At 42.4% G+C, this 15,387-nt stretch overlaps 1 protein-coding gene across 2 annotated transcripts in view; it reads left to right on the top strand.

The window, feature by feature from the left end:
* Positions 1-10,551, top strand: part of AFTPH (aftiphilin) — a 68,760-nt gene extending 58,209 nt beyond the window's left edge. For both annotated transcript variants that reach the window (XM_001513113.4, XM_007672066.3), the window contains 2 exons: positions 1,276-1,399; positions 9,409-10,551. In XM_001513113.4, coding sequence (XP_001513163.1) covers positions 1,276-1,399; positions 9,409-9,553 — 269 coding nt within the window. In that variant the 3' untranslated portion in view covers positions 9,554-10,551. The remainder of the gene's footprint in view (positions 1-1,275; positions 1,400-9,408) is intronic.
* The last annotated feature ends 4,836 nt before the right edge of the window (positions 10,552-15,387 follow it).

The following is a 15,387-nucleotide window of genomic DNA, read 5'->3' as shown; positions in this document are numbered from 1 at the left end:
TGTTTCTCTGGAGATTAACAACCTGTGGGGAGGGGTTGACATAAGATATAGTTCTAGACTCCACCGGCCCCAGCTCAACATTAATATTCAGGAAGTGCTTGGCATCTCATTCATTTGTGCTCATATAAGGCAAAAGTGGGTGGGCAGTGAAAAAATCACCATTTACATATTTATGTGGCTGGTGTGTGGGAATATTTACAGGAATGAAATCCCCAGAATTTGGACTGATAAGGTTGTGGGACTATCCTTTTAAACATTTAGACTCGTAGATCCTGAGGTGGGATCATTTTGGACCCAAGTGTAATTTATAACCAGAAACCTGGTGGCACAAAGCCATCAGTCTGAATTGAAGACAGATTGATACCTGATTTCTAGAGCCTTAAAATGTTTAAAAATCTAGCCTTGCTGTTGTATTTTTTCTAGCACCCCAGCTAGGTATACCACACCCAGTGCTGGGGCAGAGGGACCCTGATTTGATGGACATCTTGTACCTTCTCCCAGCACAAAGGTGACCTCCTTCCCTGCCTTCCTCAGTTTACATAGTCCTCATCCACCCAGCAGTGGAAAGGAGCCCTTTGGGAATGAACATTTGGCTCTGGAGACAATCACATTGCCATTATTGTGGCTCATAGTGAAGGGAGAACTTTCACACACACACGCACGCACGCACGCCTTCTAATCGTAATTAAAAATGAAAAAGAGCATCAGATTTCGACAAAAAAACAAACATCTGAATTTCATCCGTGTTCACTTTGCTTAGGGTTAAACTGCGTAGATTTTCTGGACTGGAATAACAGTGACAAATTTGGAGTGGGGGTCAGTTTTAAAAGCACTACTAAAAATTTATCACAAAGTTGATAAAAGTAAGATTTAACACTTTTAGAGTGGTTTGAGAGAAATTTTAATGATGATTTAATGTAGTAATATTAAATTTTATCATTACATTTAAAAGTAGCACATGTCTCTCCTATTTCAAATAAACCTAAATTAGCAAATTTTTATACATCAAATTTTATGAACCATTTGGAGCTATGTATTTTCTTATTTTCAGGGTCTTAGAGGCTAAACTTTTCATCAGTAACATATCACTCTGCTCTAGGAAAGCTTTTCAAATTGTGGTTAAAATAACAGGCAAACTAATATTTGATGTTTTCATAATATTTTTTGATAATTGAATGACTCAGATGTTTGCAGAATTATGCCTTTTGCAGCTTGGATTGTAACTAACGATCCAGGTGTATGTTCCCATTACTGACTATCATTTTATACTATAAGGTGTGGATCCGGAGTTGTATGAGTTGACAACTTCAAAACTGGAAACGTGTAACTCAAGTCTGAAGGTGACCGATGCATTCGCAAGACTCATGTCCACTGTCGAGAAGACGAGCACATCTACAAGGTAAAGTACAACAGTGGCTAAGTTTCTGAGAAGTGTTCATTGGAGGTTTAATGAAACATCTGTTGGCAATGTTTAATGAAATTACCTGATACGGAAAGGCTCATAACCAAGAGAATTCATATTGCAGGAAGAGTATTGTTTATATCTTTTCCTTCCCCTCCAACCCCGTGATTCACCCTCACTTTTAAAAAGAAGTATTTATCTTTGAAGGCCCACTTTCTGTACACTACTCTGAAAAGTATTTCAGCTGTTCTTTCTGAATGAATGCCTCCGCCCACACTTCAGATTCTTGTAGCCAGCACTGCTGCAATAGACATCTTAAACTGAAGAAAATATTCATTAATTGGGGGGTGGTGTAGCAAGCCTTTTACCTTCCTCGGAGGACATGAATGATCACATTGTTGTTTTGAAACTCCACTCTTTGTAAACCTAAAAAGGACTGGGCATAATTAGAATTTGAAAACTTGCTACAGTATTAATATCTGCAGAAGAGCCCTCCCCCCACCAGTTCCCTTGATGGGGTTTATGATGTGAACAGAATCCTTCAAATTCATTCATTCAATAGTATTTATTGAGCGCTTACTATGTGCAGAGCACTGTACTAAGCGCTTGGAATGTACAATTCGGCAACAGAGACAATCCCTGTCCAGTGATGGGCTCACAGTCTAATCGGGGGAGACAGACAAAAACAAGACAAATCTGCCTTAATCATGCCAGTACCCTGTATCTTAGCTGTAAACTTTTATCCTAGTGTTTATTTGAAGCTAATGGAGTTTAAACCATTAAAACAGCCCATTTAAAACTATATATTTAATGAAGCATCCTGTAAAGAAGAATCCAGTATTACGTGGGTTTTTCCCAAATAAAATAAAATGTACTTTTTCAAATAAATACCTAACCAGTTCACTTTCGATATCGGGATGCAATTAGGTGAACTCACTGATTTTAAAAATCAGCATTTGCTAACAAAAATGGCAGGTCACAGAATCGGAGTTAGCCTGACCTTGATGTAACAAGAAAATGTGTAGTCAGTTCGATCAGGCATTGTGTATTTTAGTCCTTTAAATTTGTTTCTTGTTTTTCATCCCTAACCCCTGCCAGTTGCTATGTGAAGAATTTTGAGATTGTTAGCCATGTATATTTAATCTTCATACCATTAGGAGGAGCTCTAGACTTCAAGGTTAGCTTGCCTTTTCTGGATCAGTTCCCAAAGCCGCGTGCTGCAGAGCCGGAGACTCTCTTAACAGGCTTGTCATGGCACTTGCTCCCATTTTGAAATTGTCTGCTTTATTTTGGGGGTCATCATTAACTAACTTCTCGTTTTAAAAAAGAGTCTCCTATGCATATAATATAAATTTCAAACCACCCTAGCTGCCAACTCACATGATTTCCATTTGGGGGTGGCTAGATAAAGTTTATGCCTGAAATCTGTTTATGTAATGCAATTCAGAATTTAAAAGCTCAGTATGAGCAAAAGCAAATAGGGTGAGTTTGCCTGAACCCTTAGGTGCAAGACTTATTGCAGAATGAACATGCATTACAAGTGCTCTGTTCCTTTACGTATCATTTGCCTTAACCCTTCCACAACTCATATTTACTGAGAGTTCAAAAAAGGATTTGCGTGATTAAGCCTTCCATGGGTTATGATGCTAAATAAAGCTGGTAGTCTGAAGAAAGGAAATCTGATAGGTCAGACCTCCATTTCATCCCTGTCTTTGTAAATAAGTCCTTAGGTGGATTCTTAACAAGGATAATTGCTGCCCTTTGAGAATATTTTTTTTCTCTTCAGTTGGAGTGGCAACTTTTAATTCACTATTCTTTCATTGGACTTCTCATTTTAAATGTTAAATAAACACGAGCTTTGCTTGCACATAGTAACACCCTTAAAAGCAGCTTCATGTATTCATTATATCTAACCGTAGTGGACTAACAGTCTGTAAATCAGCCAGAAACAGAGGTGCTTTAACTTTTCCTGACATGGAACAGTTAAACTGGCCAAAGCTTGAATACAAATTTAGTATATGATTAAGTCTGCCAGCCTAATAGCCACTTACCCACTCACATAGGGTAAGTAACAATTTATACTGCGTTGGTAGAAAAACATACTAATTTTATCTTTTTCACTTCCTGTATTCCTCCTGTGGGAAGGGTATTTAGTTTTTTGTTTTTTTAAGATAAATGTCCATATACTTCATATGCGGAGTTGCTTTTTATGTACATCAGTTTTGTGTCTAAGCTAAGTTCCTTTGAACCAAATTATTATGGGGCTAATGAGACAGGAGTAAGTTGAAAATAGAAATGCTTGTTCCAGTGAAAAGCTAAAGGACCCTAAAGCCTTCATCAATCAGTTAATATTCATTACTGAGCATATGCTTGAAATTAACTTGAAATTAAAATATACTGTACCTTTTCTCGAGGAGCCTTTGATCTGATTGCACCAATTCTCCATGTGAGAGAGAATGAGACTGGAAATAATCTGAATAGTGAAGCCAGCCTAGGTTGACAAAACGTTTGGCTTAAGCATCCAGTGAAGGCAACTGGTCCGGGCAGGCCTAAGGAGATTGCAAAGTGAACATGATTGTTTCAGTGCTGTGGGGATAGTAAGTCTATGTAATTGTTCCATCTACTATTGTCTGTATCAGAATTTCCTTCAGCTAGCTCCTTCTGAGCAGGGAGTATGTCTACCAACTCTTTTGGTTGTACTCTCCCAAGCACTTGGTGTAATGTTCTGCACAAGTAAGTGGTCAGCAAATACCATTGATTGACTTATTAACTAGCTTCTTGCCATCCACCAGGAAAAGCATCTTAAACTTTATTGTATAAATACTGAGTGATTTTGTTTGCTACCAAGCCAGGAATGTTACATATGGGAGATTTCTTTCCAGCCTCCTTCACACACATTTATTTCTCACCTGGTTCTGATTAGAACTAGATATTAGAGAGGGGACTCAACCAGGAATGGTGAAGAGATATTAATGAAAGATTAAGGAACAAGTTAACCAGAGGCTTTGAGGGGTCTCTATGAAAAAATGATTCATTCTGAAGTCTGGCATGGACCAATAGTAGCAGAAAGCAAATTCTTATAGCTGTGAAGTTTATCCATCCTACAAATAGCTCCATTTCCTGCTATCTGCTAACTAGCTGCGTGGGGAAGCAATATGACTTAACAGGAAGAACATGGGCCAGGGAGTCAGAGGACTTGGGTCCTAATGCCAGCTCTGCCACTTGTCTGCCGTGGGGCCTTGGGGAAGTCACTTAACTTCTCTGTGCTTCAGTTACCTCATCTGTAAGATGGGGATTAAGTCGTCCTCCTTCTGACTTAGACTGTGAGCCCCTTGTACCTGTTTGTTGTGGAAGTGGTGATGAAGTACACCTTTCCCAACCCAAGGTAACCAATCCTCACCTCTTCTCTGGAGGCATGAGACACAACTTTGAATAATAATAATAATAGTGATGATATTTGTTAAGCCCTTACTATGTGCCAAGCACTGTTCTAAGCACTGGAGTAGATACAGCGTAATCAGGTTGTCCCACGTGGGGCTCACAGTCTTAATCCCCATTTTACAGATGAGGGAACTGAGGTACAAAGTGAAGTGATTTGTCCAAAGTCCCAGAGCTGACAAGTGGCGGAGCTGGGATTAGAACCCACAACCTCTGACTCCCAAGCCCGTGCTCTTTCCTCTAAGCCACACTGCTTCTCTTCTCTTGAAGACAGTTCCTACCACCTCTCCTGTCACAGAGCTGGGCTCCTTCCCGGTTCTCTGTGGAGCTGGCTGGCCAGAACCTCTCTAGGGTCTTGTGGGTATTGGGCCCTTTGGACCAGTCCTGTGGCTCTGCCATAGGCCCCAGGGCTAATCCCTGGCGAGTGTGGTGCCGGTCACTTTCTGCAAAATGAGGTCCCTCAGAAAGGGCACCATTTAGTGTCACTGGTTGGGAACAGTCAAGATTCACAGGTACTTCATTGCATGGCAAAAGCTGCTTTTTAAAATTGTACAGTTAGCACCACTATCAGGAAATATCTATTGCGTGCCCTATGTGCACCTAATGCTACAGTCGCTGCTCAGCTTCTCGGGCATTAGCTTCAGGGGAGACAAAAGCCAGATAAAGTATTGATCTGTCTTGTGTAAGAATTTCTACATGCTTTGTTTTCGCATATAGGTCAAAGCCAAACAAATAGCCACTCTTGGTGCCAGACATGCCTAATTGACTCACTAATTGGGATCTTTCCTTGGTAGATTGCCACTGGGTTCCCTGAAAGGCCAAAGCCTTGAGGAGTGGAGTTTGGAAACTTGAAATTTAAGGGGAAAAAAAAATCAACTCTAATCTGAAAACTCCCTATCAATCAATCTGTGGTATTTATTGAGCATTTTCTGGGTGCAGGGCACTGTTCTAAACCCTTTGGGCAGAGTATAATACAGCAGAGTTGGTAGACACATTTTCTCTCCAAAAGGGGGAGCAGGCATTAATATAAATAAATAAATTACAGATGTGTACATATATACTGTGGGGCTGAGGGCGGGATGAATATCAGGTATTTAAAGGGTACAGATCCAAGTAAAGGAGAATGGAGGAGTAGGATTTGTGAGTAGGAGGATTTGTCCACAAAAAAGGCAAAAGATAAATCTTAGTTTATGGCATGTTTTAGGAATACCAGGTTTAGGAAGACATTAGTTCCAATCTAAGAAACAGATCGTCACTTTCTCAGTCAGAGCCTTTTAAATGAGATCAAGATATTACTTTGTTCTTAACTCAGATACACAAATTTTTGCCTCATTCACTCAGATAACTTGAGTCAAATCAGTTGTATAAAATGACTCCAAACTGAATCCACATATTTCTCTTGACTCATCCCCTGCCTACACCTAACACACCTCAGTGTTTTATTTTGAGGAAATGGCATTTTCTTCTGGGTGGTACTAAATTACTTTTCTCTCAGCCCCTCCTTTTCTCCACTCTTCACTTTCCCAGCACTGCCAATTTACAGCCCATCTTTGTCTCATTGGGGAGAGTCAGGAGCCCATTACATAGTGATCCCACTAAATTATTAATGAAATGATGTCCAATTTGACACAACTTTAGACACACAAATTAATAAAATATTCTTCTAGTAAGAATGAGCATTTAATAACTATTGAGATTTGTTGGGCATTGCCGACATGATGGAGTCTGCCGATGGAGATTTCTAACCATATAGATAGTGCCCAAGAACCCGAGGAGTTGTGCCAGCTCAACCAATATTGAGTCGCTCCCTGGAGGGTGAGGCATCACATCCTGGCCATTGGAGGGAAGCCTGCAGGCACTGTCAGGATCAGAGGTCATTATAAGGCAGAGAGGAACCATTCTTCTTCCTACCCCTTCCTCCAGCCCTTGCTACCACTATACCTGTTTTTGACGAGAGGTTATCATCCTTTACCCCAGATTCAGGGACAGTCTGTTCTCCTATAGTGAGGAGGTTATGTCCTTGGCAAATTAATCAATTATACTTATTGAGTGCTTACCGTGTACAGAGCAGTGTACTAAGCATTTGGGAGAGAACACTACAACGGAGTTGGTAGAAACGCACATCAATTTTACAGTCTAGAGAGGAGACAGACCATATAAATAAATTACAGATATGTGCAAAAGTGCTGAGGTGGGGGTGAATAAAGAGTGCAAATCCCAGTGCAAGGATACTGCAGAAGGGAGTGGGAGATGAGGAAATGAGGGTTTAGTTAGGGAAGGCCAAATCGCCCATTAAGGAAAAATCCCATTATTGTATGCCTGTCTCTCCAGACAGGAGCAGTTGTTGGAAGAACTATCCCTAATTCCCCAACTGCATTCTAGCCAAAATGTATTTTGGAAAGCACCCACTATGGAAGAAGCAAGTATGTGATTCCAGGTGGGAGTTTTCCTCAGTGAAGCCTCACTTGGCTGTTTTGCTCCTAATCCACTGCCTTAGAATCTAAGCTCAGCTGAGGTTTGTCTATGCTGCGTCCCTAGCATATTATAATAATAATAATAAAAATGGTATTTGTTAAGCACTTACTATGTGCCAGGCACTGTACTAAGCACTGGGGTGGATACAAGCAAATTGGGTTGGACTCAGTCCCTTTCCCACATGGGGCTCACAGTCTTCATTCCCATTTTACAGATGAGATAACTGAGGTACTGAGAAGTGAAGTGGCTTGCCCAAGGCCACACAGTAGGCAAGTGGCGAAGTTGGGATTAGAACCCATGACTTTCTGACTCTCAAGCCCATGCTCTATCCACTATGCCATGCTGCTCCTCAGCATACTTTCAGCATGTCTGAAAGCATCCCAACTACTGCATTTTCATCCTAAAATTCTGGTGTCTGTTGATCGTCAGTTGTTCCTCACAGTTTTTTTCATTCCCATATGATTTCTGTGTGGATTACAATGAGAAGTCATGATTTGGGAGGAAAAATATCTAGGGGTTCATCTAATTAACTGCAATGGATGCATTTTATATGGAAAACTCCCAAAGAATTTAGACAGCCACTTAACAGGCAGAAGCAGATTAACTCTGGACCCAGTGCCTAAAGAGTACCCCCATGAAAGGAAGCAAAAACTTAGAACCAGTATGGTCAAGTGGATAGAGCACAGGACTGGGAGTCATAAGGACCTGATCTCTAATCCCAGCTCTGCCACTTGTCTGCTGTGTGACCTTGGGCAATTCACTTAACTGGTCTGTGCCTTGGTTACCTCATCTGTAAAATGGGAATTAAGACTCTGAGCCCCATGTGGGACATGGATTGAGTCCAACTTGATTAGCTTGTTGCTACTCCAGTGCATAGTACAGTGTCTGGCACATAGTAAGCACATAACAAATACCATAAAAAAGGATTGGTGTCAGTCATTGAAAGAAGGAATTTGGGAGCAAAAATATTTTGATCAGCTAAGGGAAAATATTTCTCAAAACTGGGGATATTCCCAAATAGACTGAGGAATGGATTCCAGAAAGGCAACCAATTATATTCTTATCAAACGGTGGTATTTATTCAGCGCTTACTGTGTGCAGAGCACTGTAGTAAGTAACCGCTTGGGTGAGTACAATACAACAGAATGGGTAGACACGTTCCTTGCCCACAACGAGCTTACAGTCTAGAGGGGGAGACAGACTGTTGCTGTTGCTTGAAATTTCAGATGATGCAGCGGCCGCCACCCACTTGTTTTCTGGGTATTGGCGGTGGAGAGCCCATCGTATCTACGCTGCAGTCTCTGCCCTCCCACCTCCGTGCTCCCGGGACCCGGTTAGCTTGTGATAATGATCTGCAGAACCCTCTGTGGTTTAGACCCTGGTTTCCTTCAAGATTGCCTCTCTCTCTGTCTGCCTGGCCATCCAGAGTAGTAGAAAGCAGCCCGAGGCCTCTGCTAATGGTTCCCAGATGGGAATCCCCAGGGCTTGGGCTGTTTCCTCTGAGGCAGTTTCTGTCTTTGGGAATTCCCGAAGCCTGAGTCTTCCATTTCCAGAAGCTTGGACCAGACTCATCTTTTAACTTTTTAGCTTTTTTAACTTTTTAAGTCACTTAAACTTTTGGTTATGGATGACAAATGGGGGAGGCCTGTAGGGTAAAGAATGCATGACAGCTTCTCCGTCCCCATCATACTGTTCTAGAGGCGAGGAGAGTCGTCGGATGGGGCTTGGGTTTTTGGTTGTTGGGTAAGACTCTTATCTACTGATAGTAGTCTCCTCTCCTTCAGAGATCCAGCATTTGAAAACACAGGCCTCCATCATGGGTTAGTGTAGCACGTGGTTGTGCTTTAGAGCAAGGCTGAGGAGCCAGCATTTGCAAAAAAGGTGCAGTTAGCTGCAATGTTGCTGGGGGTGGGGGAGACTAGTGATCCGAGGATGGACGGCATCCATTCCTTCATTCGTATTTATTGAGCGCTTGCAGAGTGCAATACAGCAATAAAGAGAGAAGATCCCTCCCTGACCACAACGGGCTTACAGTCTAGGGGAGGGAGACAGCCGTGTAAGTGACGTACTTTTCTTTTTTCTTCTGTAAACAGGAGACCTAAAAAGGAGGAGCACCTCAGTGAAGAGGCTGCCAAGGTGATTGCGAGCCTTCCCGACTTGACTTTCATGCATGCCAAGGTGTTGATGTTCCCAGCCACGTTAACCCCTTCAACAAGCTGCCAGGATAAAGTAGCCTGATAAGCGGATGGAAATTGGACAATTTCTATTGATTTTTTTTTTCCTGCCTCCCTCGCCCCTGCCAGCAAAAGCATTCTTGCTTTTAATTAAAACAAATTCAAGTTCAGCTGATTGGTTGGTAAGCAGCACTAGAAAGGTATACATAGCAATGTATATTTATTTACATACTGAGGTCCTAAATTTATATTAGAAAAATGTAAATAATTGGGGGTGAACATTTTTGGAGATTTATTCTTTTTGTGTTGCTGGGGTGTATACATTTATGTCTTTGTGAAATACACTGGTGGTGTCCTTCTTACAAAACTTTAAAAATTAAAAAAAAAAATCCAAAATTCAGATCTTCACTGTCTGAAATCCCCTTCAATGTTTTCAGATTACATTAATTGTCCTTTGTTTCTAGCATATATTGATTACTTTTGCTATATTTTGCTATCCCAAAAGAATGCAAAAGTCACTTTTATTTTTGTGTGAGTGGTGGGTTTGTTTCGGATCCTTAGAAATCGGCTAATTCCGAGGATTTGGGGTTGTTTTAATCTTTTCAGTCCGGCAGATTGCTAAATGACCTTTTGTAAAAGGTACGGTCATCAGTTCCTAATCTGTCCTTTTGGTATGGATCATTGTTAGAATTTGATTAGGGGGAGTTATGAAGAGATTGGTGTCTCTTTTAATCAATTTGATTTGGAGAAGGACCAAAATTGTCTGAATGTCTTACAATGAAATTTACCTGTTGATGTTTTTTTTCCTTCTATTGTACCACTATTTCGTTTGAGGATTTTGCACAGTGTAAAATGACATAATCATAGATTGCTATGGTTTAGGCTGTACATACAGTAAAAACTATGGGTTGTAAATGTTTGGGGAAATTCCTATGGAAAAAAGAAAGATATGTAGAAGAACCTCTAACAAGGTTAACTAATGTGCATGCCCAAGGTCTTTTGAGATTTAAGTGTGTAAATTTCCTTTTAGCTTACACAAAAATAAAAATAATTTAAAAGAGATGTAGCCTAGTGTCTCTTTTGTGTGTGAAGAAAATAGGGATTGGAACACATTTGGTGCTTCAGAGGGCAAAATGAATAAGCTCCAGTAGGCAATTAAATCAACTTCTTTTTTGCTTTGGCTGCAGAGTCCCCTAGAAATAGTTATTAGGGCTTCCGCTTGTTGGAAACCAGATGGAGCTTGAATCTGGTCTTATAAGAATTGGATCACTTCTTTTGGCACAGTCAAGCTGTTTTGCTATGTGGAGCATTATAGCCTAAAACTAATCACAGCGATTCATTACAGTATGGCTTCATCAGAGTCCATTGGCAATATCAGACTGACAGAGTTGGTTTTTCAGACAAATACCAGAGTGAAACCAAGTTTGGTAGAAATTTCCGAAAACATCATTTGAAAAGGCGGTAAGTGGATTTTTTGATTCAGGAATTGATTTATCATAACTTGATGTTGTTGTGCCAGAATGTCTGAAATGCATATTTCACTGATATAGAAGGACCTGGACTAGTGGAAGGAGCACGGGATTGGGACTTAGAGACCTGGTTTCTTGTCCTGGCTCTACCATTCGCCTGCAGCGTGACCTTAGACCTTAGGCACTTGGACTCTCTGGGCATCTGTTTCTTCATCTGTAAAATAAGAATCCTCATCTTTCCACCCAAACCCTGTCCCTTCGCTGTCTTCCTTCCCTATCTCCCTTTCCTTTCTTTCCCATCCCTGTAGACAACACCCATCACCCTCCCTGTTTCACAAGCCCCAAGCCCCGGCATTATCCTCGACTCCTCTCTCTGATTCAGCCCACTTATTCGACCTGTCATCCGATCCTGTCGGTTCTAACCTTACAATTCTACTTTCACAACTTCTCTGAAATCTGCCCTTTCTGCTCCATCCATTCAATCAATGATATCTACTGAGTACTTACTGTGTGCAGAGCAGTGGGAGAGTACAATATAACAGTTGGTAGACATATTCCCTGCCCACAGCGAGCTTGCGGTCTGGAGGGAGAGGCAGGCATTAGTATAAATAAATTAAAGATATGTACTTAAGTGGTGTGGGTTGAAGAAGGGCTGAATAAAGGGTGCAATCCTAGTATAAGGATGATACAGGAGAGAGTGGGAGAAGGGGAAATGAGAGTCTAGTCAGGGAAGGCTTCTCGGAGGAGATGTGCCTTAAAGCTTGAAGGTGGGGAGAGTGATCGTCTATCTAATGTGAAGGGGGAAGGCATTCCAGGCCAGAGGCAGGACGTGGGTGAGAGATTGGCAGCAAGATAGATGGGTTGAGATACAGTGAGTAGTTTGGCTGGGTTGTAGTAGGAAAGCAGTGAAGTAAGATAGACGGAAGTAGATGGAGTGCTTTAAAGCTGATGGTAAGGAGTTTCTGTTGGGTGCAGAGGTGGATTGGCAACCACTGGAGCTTTATGAGGAGTGGGGAAACATGGATAGAATTTTTTTTAGAAAAATGATCCAGGCAGCAGAGTGAAGTATAGATTGGAGTGGGGAGAGACAGGAGGCAGGGAAGTCAGCTAGGAAGCTGCTGCAGCAGCCAAAGCAAACTGCAAATTCAAATCCAGTTTGGATTTGCAGTTTGGCTTGACTGCTGCAGCACCCTCCTCGCTGACCTCCCTGCCTCCTTTCTCTCCCCACTCTAATCCATCCATCTCTCTGCTGTCCAGATCATTTTTCTAAAAATACAATCAGTCCATGTCTCCCCACTCCTCAAAAAATATCCAGTTATCCATCCACCTCCACATCAAACAAAATCTCTTTACCATCAGCTTTAAAGCACTCAATCAAGTCTCCCTTCCTATCTTACCTCACTGATCTCCTGCTCCAACCCAACCCACGCACTTCACTCTTCTAAATGCCAATTTACTGACTGTATCTCCGTCGAATATGTCTTGTCGCCAACCTGTTGCCCACATCCTCCTTCTGGCCTGGAACTCCTGCCCTCTTCGTATTTGAGAGACCTCCACTCTCCCCACCTTCAAAGCCTTCCTAAAATCACGTCTTCCAAGAGGCCTTTGCCGACTAAGCCCTCATTTTCCCTACTCGCTCTCCTTATGCGTCACCTATGCACTTAGATAAGTACCCTCTAAACACTTGATATTCACCCCACCCTCAGCATTTACATACATATCTTTATACCCCACTCTTCCTCCATCTGAAATTTATTTCAAAGTCTGTCTCCCGTTCTAGACTGGGATTGGGAGCCCCGTGTGGGACTGGGACTCTGTCCGATCTGACTGTCTTGTATCCACCACAATGCTTAATAAATTAAGAGCTTAATAAATTCATTCATCAGAAGATTAATGTGTAAAATCACCAAGCTGAGCTTGTAGCCATGTACTGAAAGACATTCATGTGTGATAAAGAGAGCCAAATCACCCTTTATTCAAACTTTAATGTCCAGATTGAGGGCCAGTGTATGGGGCTCAAAATGGAACTGACTCCTTCTGAGCTGGACACCTGCTTATTCTGACAGAAAGGTGTGATGAAATAATAATTGTGGGGTGTGTAAAGTGCTTACTATTTGCCAAGCAGTATACTAAGCACTGAGATAGATACAAGATAATCAAATCATGGGAAACAGCTTGACTTAGTGGAAAGAACACGGGCTTGGGAGTCAGAGGTCATGGGTTCTAATCCCAGCTCCACCGCTTGACAGATGTGTGACTTTGGGCAAGTCACTTAACTTCTCTATTTCTCAATTACCTCTTCTGTAAACTGAGGATTAAGACTGTGAGCCCCACATGGGACAACCTGATTACCTTGTATCTACCCCAGTGCTTAGAACTGTGCTTAGCACATAGTAAGCACTTAACAAATGCCATCATTATTATTTTTCACATTCCTTGGCCTAAACTTGATCCTCCCTGATAATTGGAGGGAGAGGGAGAACAGGTATTGAATCCCCTCTTTATAGGTGTGGAGACTGAGGCACAGAGAAGTTATGTGACCTTTCCAAAGTCACACGGCAGGCCAGTGGCAGAGCCAGGATTACAACCCAGTTCCTCTGACTCGCAGATCTGTGCTCTTTCCCCTAAGCCACCCTGTGTCCCTGCCAATGTGACCCAGAGGCAGTTGGTACATAATAGGCTACTGCCTACCTTTGACATTGCTAGACTCTCTCTCGTGAGGCAGGCTTTCTACAGTTCAACAGTGTCCCAAAGATCAGTTTCTTACCTTGATATGACCTCACAATGTGTGCAGCCTATAGAGGGATGGACACTATTCCTGCAGTAGTCCTAGGACAAAACCTTCACCCTGGAGCAGCTGGAATTCAAGAGACGCAGGTTTTCCTTTTTGGTTGCTGAAACTGCCTTCCATGTGTTTTCCTCATATCCAGGTTTTCCTTTTTGGTTGCTGAAACTGCCTTCTGTGTTTTTTCCTTTTATCATAAGTGGGGTGTTGACATGTTGTCATGGATTAAGATCAAGGCTTCGAGTTTTAGGTACGGCTATGGGCATCTTTGAACCAGACCGGTGTCGTGAATTGCACTCAAGAGGAGAAGTATTGTGAAAGAAAGTATGTTTGGGATCTGACTTCACCATGAAACCTTTGTAAATGTTGAAGGAGGGCCTGGTTGTGGGGCAGGTGGGGGGAGAGTAAGGGGGGAAATCCGCCAGCTGCAACGTGATCTTCAGAGCCAGCCTTGGCCTCACAATTGCATCTGGTGGCAGCTGCCCACTTTCTTCCAAGTCTACAGCAAAGCACAACATGGTGAGCCCAGCAGAGTGGGGGATGGGAGACAATAAGAGCCAGCAGTTGGAAATCTGGAGCCCTGAAGTGACGCAGCAAGTTGGGTTTCCACCCAAGTTTACGGCCCGGAAATTGTAGATTGTCAAACCAAACTCCAGAATGTGTACTTTGTGGCCAAGGGATTTTGAATCTTAAATCTCAGGGTAAGTGTGCCACCCTTCACCTTTCTGAGTCCTTAAAACACCTTGTTTATTCAATTGCATGTGCATGGGAGCAATAGAGACATTTCCACCAGAAATAACTGCATTATCGCCACCACCTCCAGTGTCAGCCACGCTTAACTCCAGAGGCTATTTGTCGATAATTTGAGAAATTGTAAATCCAGCAGTTTTTCAATCGGCGGAATGTAACAGCGTGTTAGAATCTTAGCCAGCCTGCTGCTTTCTCTGTAGGATTCTCTGTGGCTTTCTCTACGAGATCTTTTTTTTTATTATTTCTATCTAGCAGTTATACTCAGCACCACCGTCCTTTCCCGTCAGGTAAAACCCAGGAGCAGCTGGCGCATCTGAGCACTTTGTTCAGGTGAAATTGACCCCGGGGGCCCAGGGCTGTGTAGCGAGCAAGGGGCTGCTGGAGTTGCGGTCTTTCCAGACACACAAAACAGAGATCATGGTGACTGTGTTCGCCAGCCCCAAGGTTGTGTAGTAAGAGCAGGAGTGAACTTGGCAAACTCATTTTTTCCAGGTTGGAGAGGGACTGTGCCTCAGGTTCTCTTTAGTATCTTTATCTGCTCAGTTGAGGGGAAGAGCGTGGGAGGGCGTAATACGTTGCTAATTACCACCTTAATTTCCTTGACCCTTTAGCTGCTCGTGGTAGTCTCCTTGTGACACCAATAATCATAATAATAGTAGAAATAATAATTGTATTTAAGGCCATACTATGTACCAGTCATTGTGCTGAGTATGGGAGTGGGTACAGTACAACCAAAACGCAGTCCCTGACCCACACAGGGTTCCCAGTTTAGAGGGAAGGAAGAGCAGGTATTTAATCCCCATTTTAAAATGAGGAAACCGAAGCACAGAAAAGTCAAGCGATTTACCCAAGGTCACACAGCAGGCAGATGGCGGAGCCGGGATAGACTCCAGG

Source organism: Ornithorhynchus anatinus, chromosome 9, assembly GCF_004115215.2.
Source record: "Ornithorhynchus anatinus isolate Pmale09 chromosome 9, mOrnAna1.pri.v4, whole genome shotgun sequence".
Classification (NCBI taxonomy): Eukaryota; Metazoa; Chordata; class Mammalia; order Monotremata; family Ornithorhynchidae; genus Ornithorhynchus; species Ornithorhynchus anatinus.
Note: the sequence above shows the minus strand (reverse complement) of the source record. Positions and strands in the feature narration are given on the sequence as shown.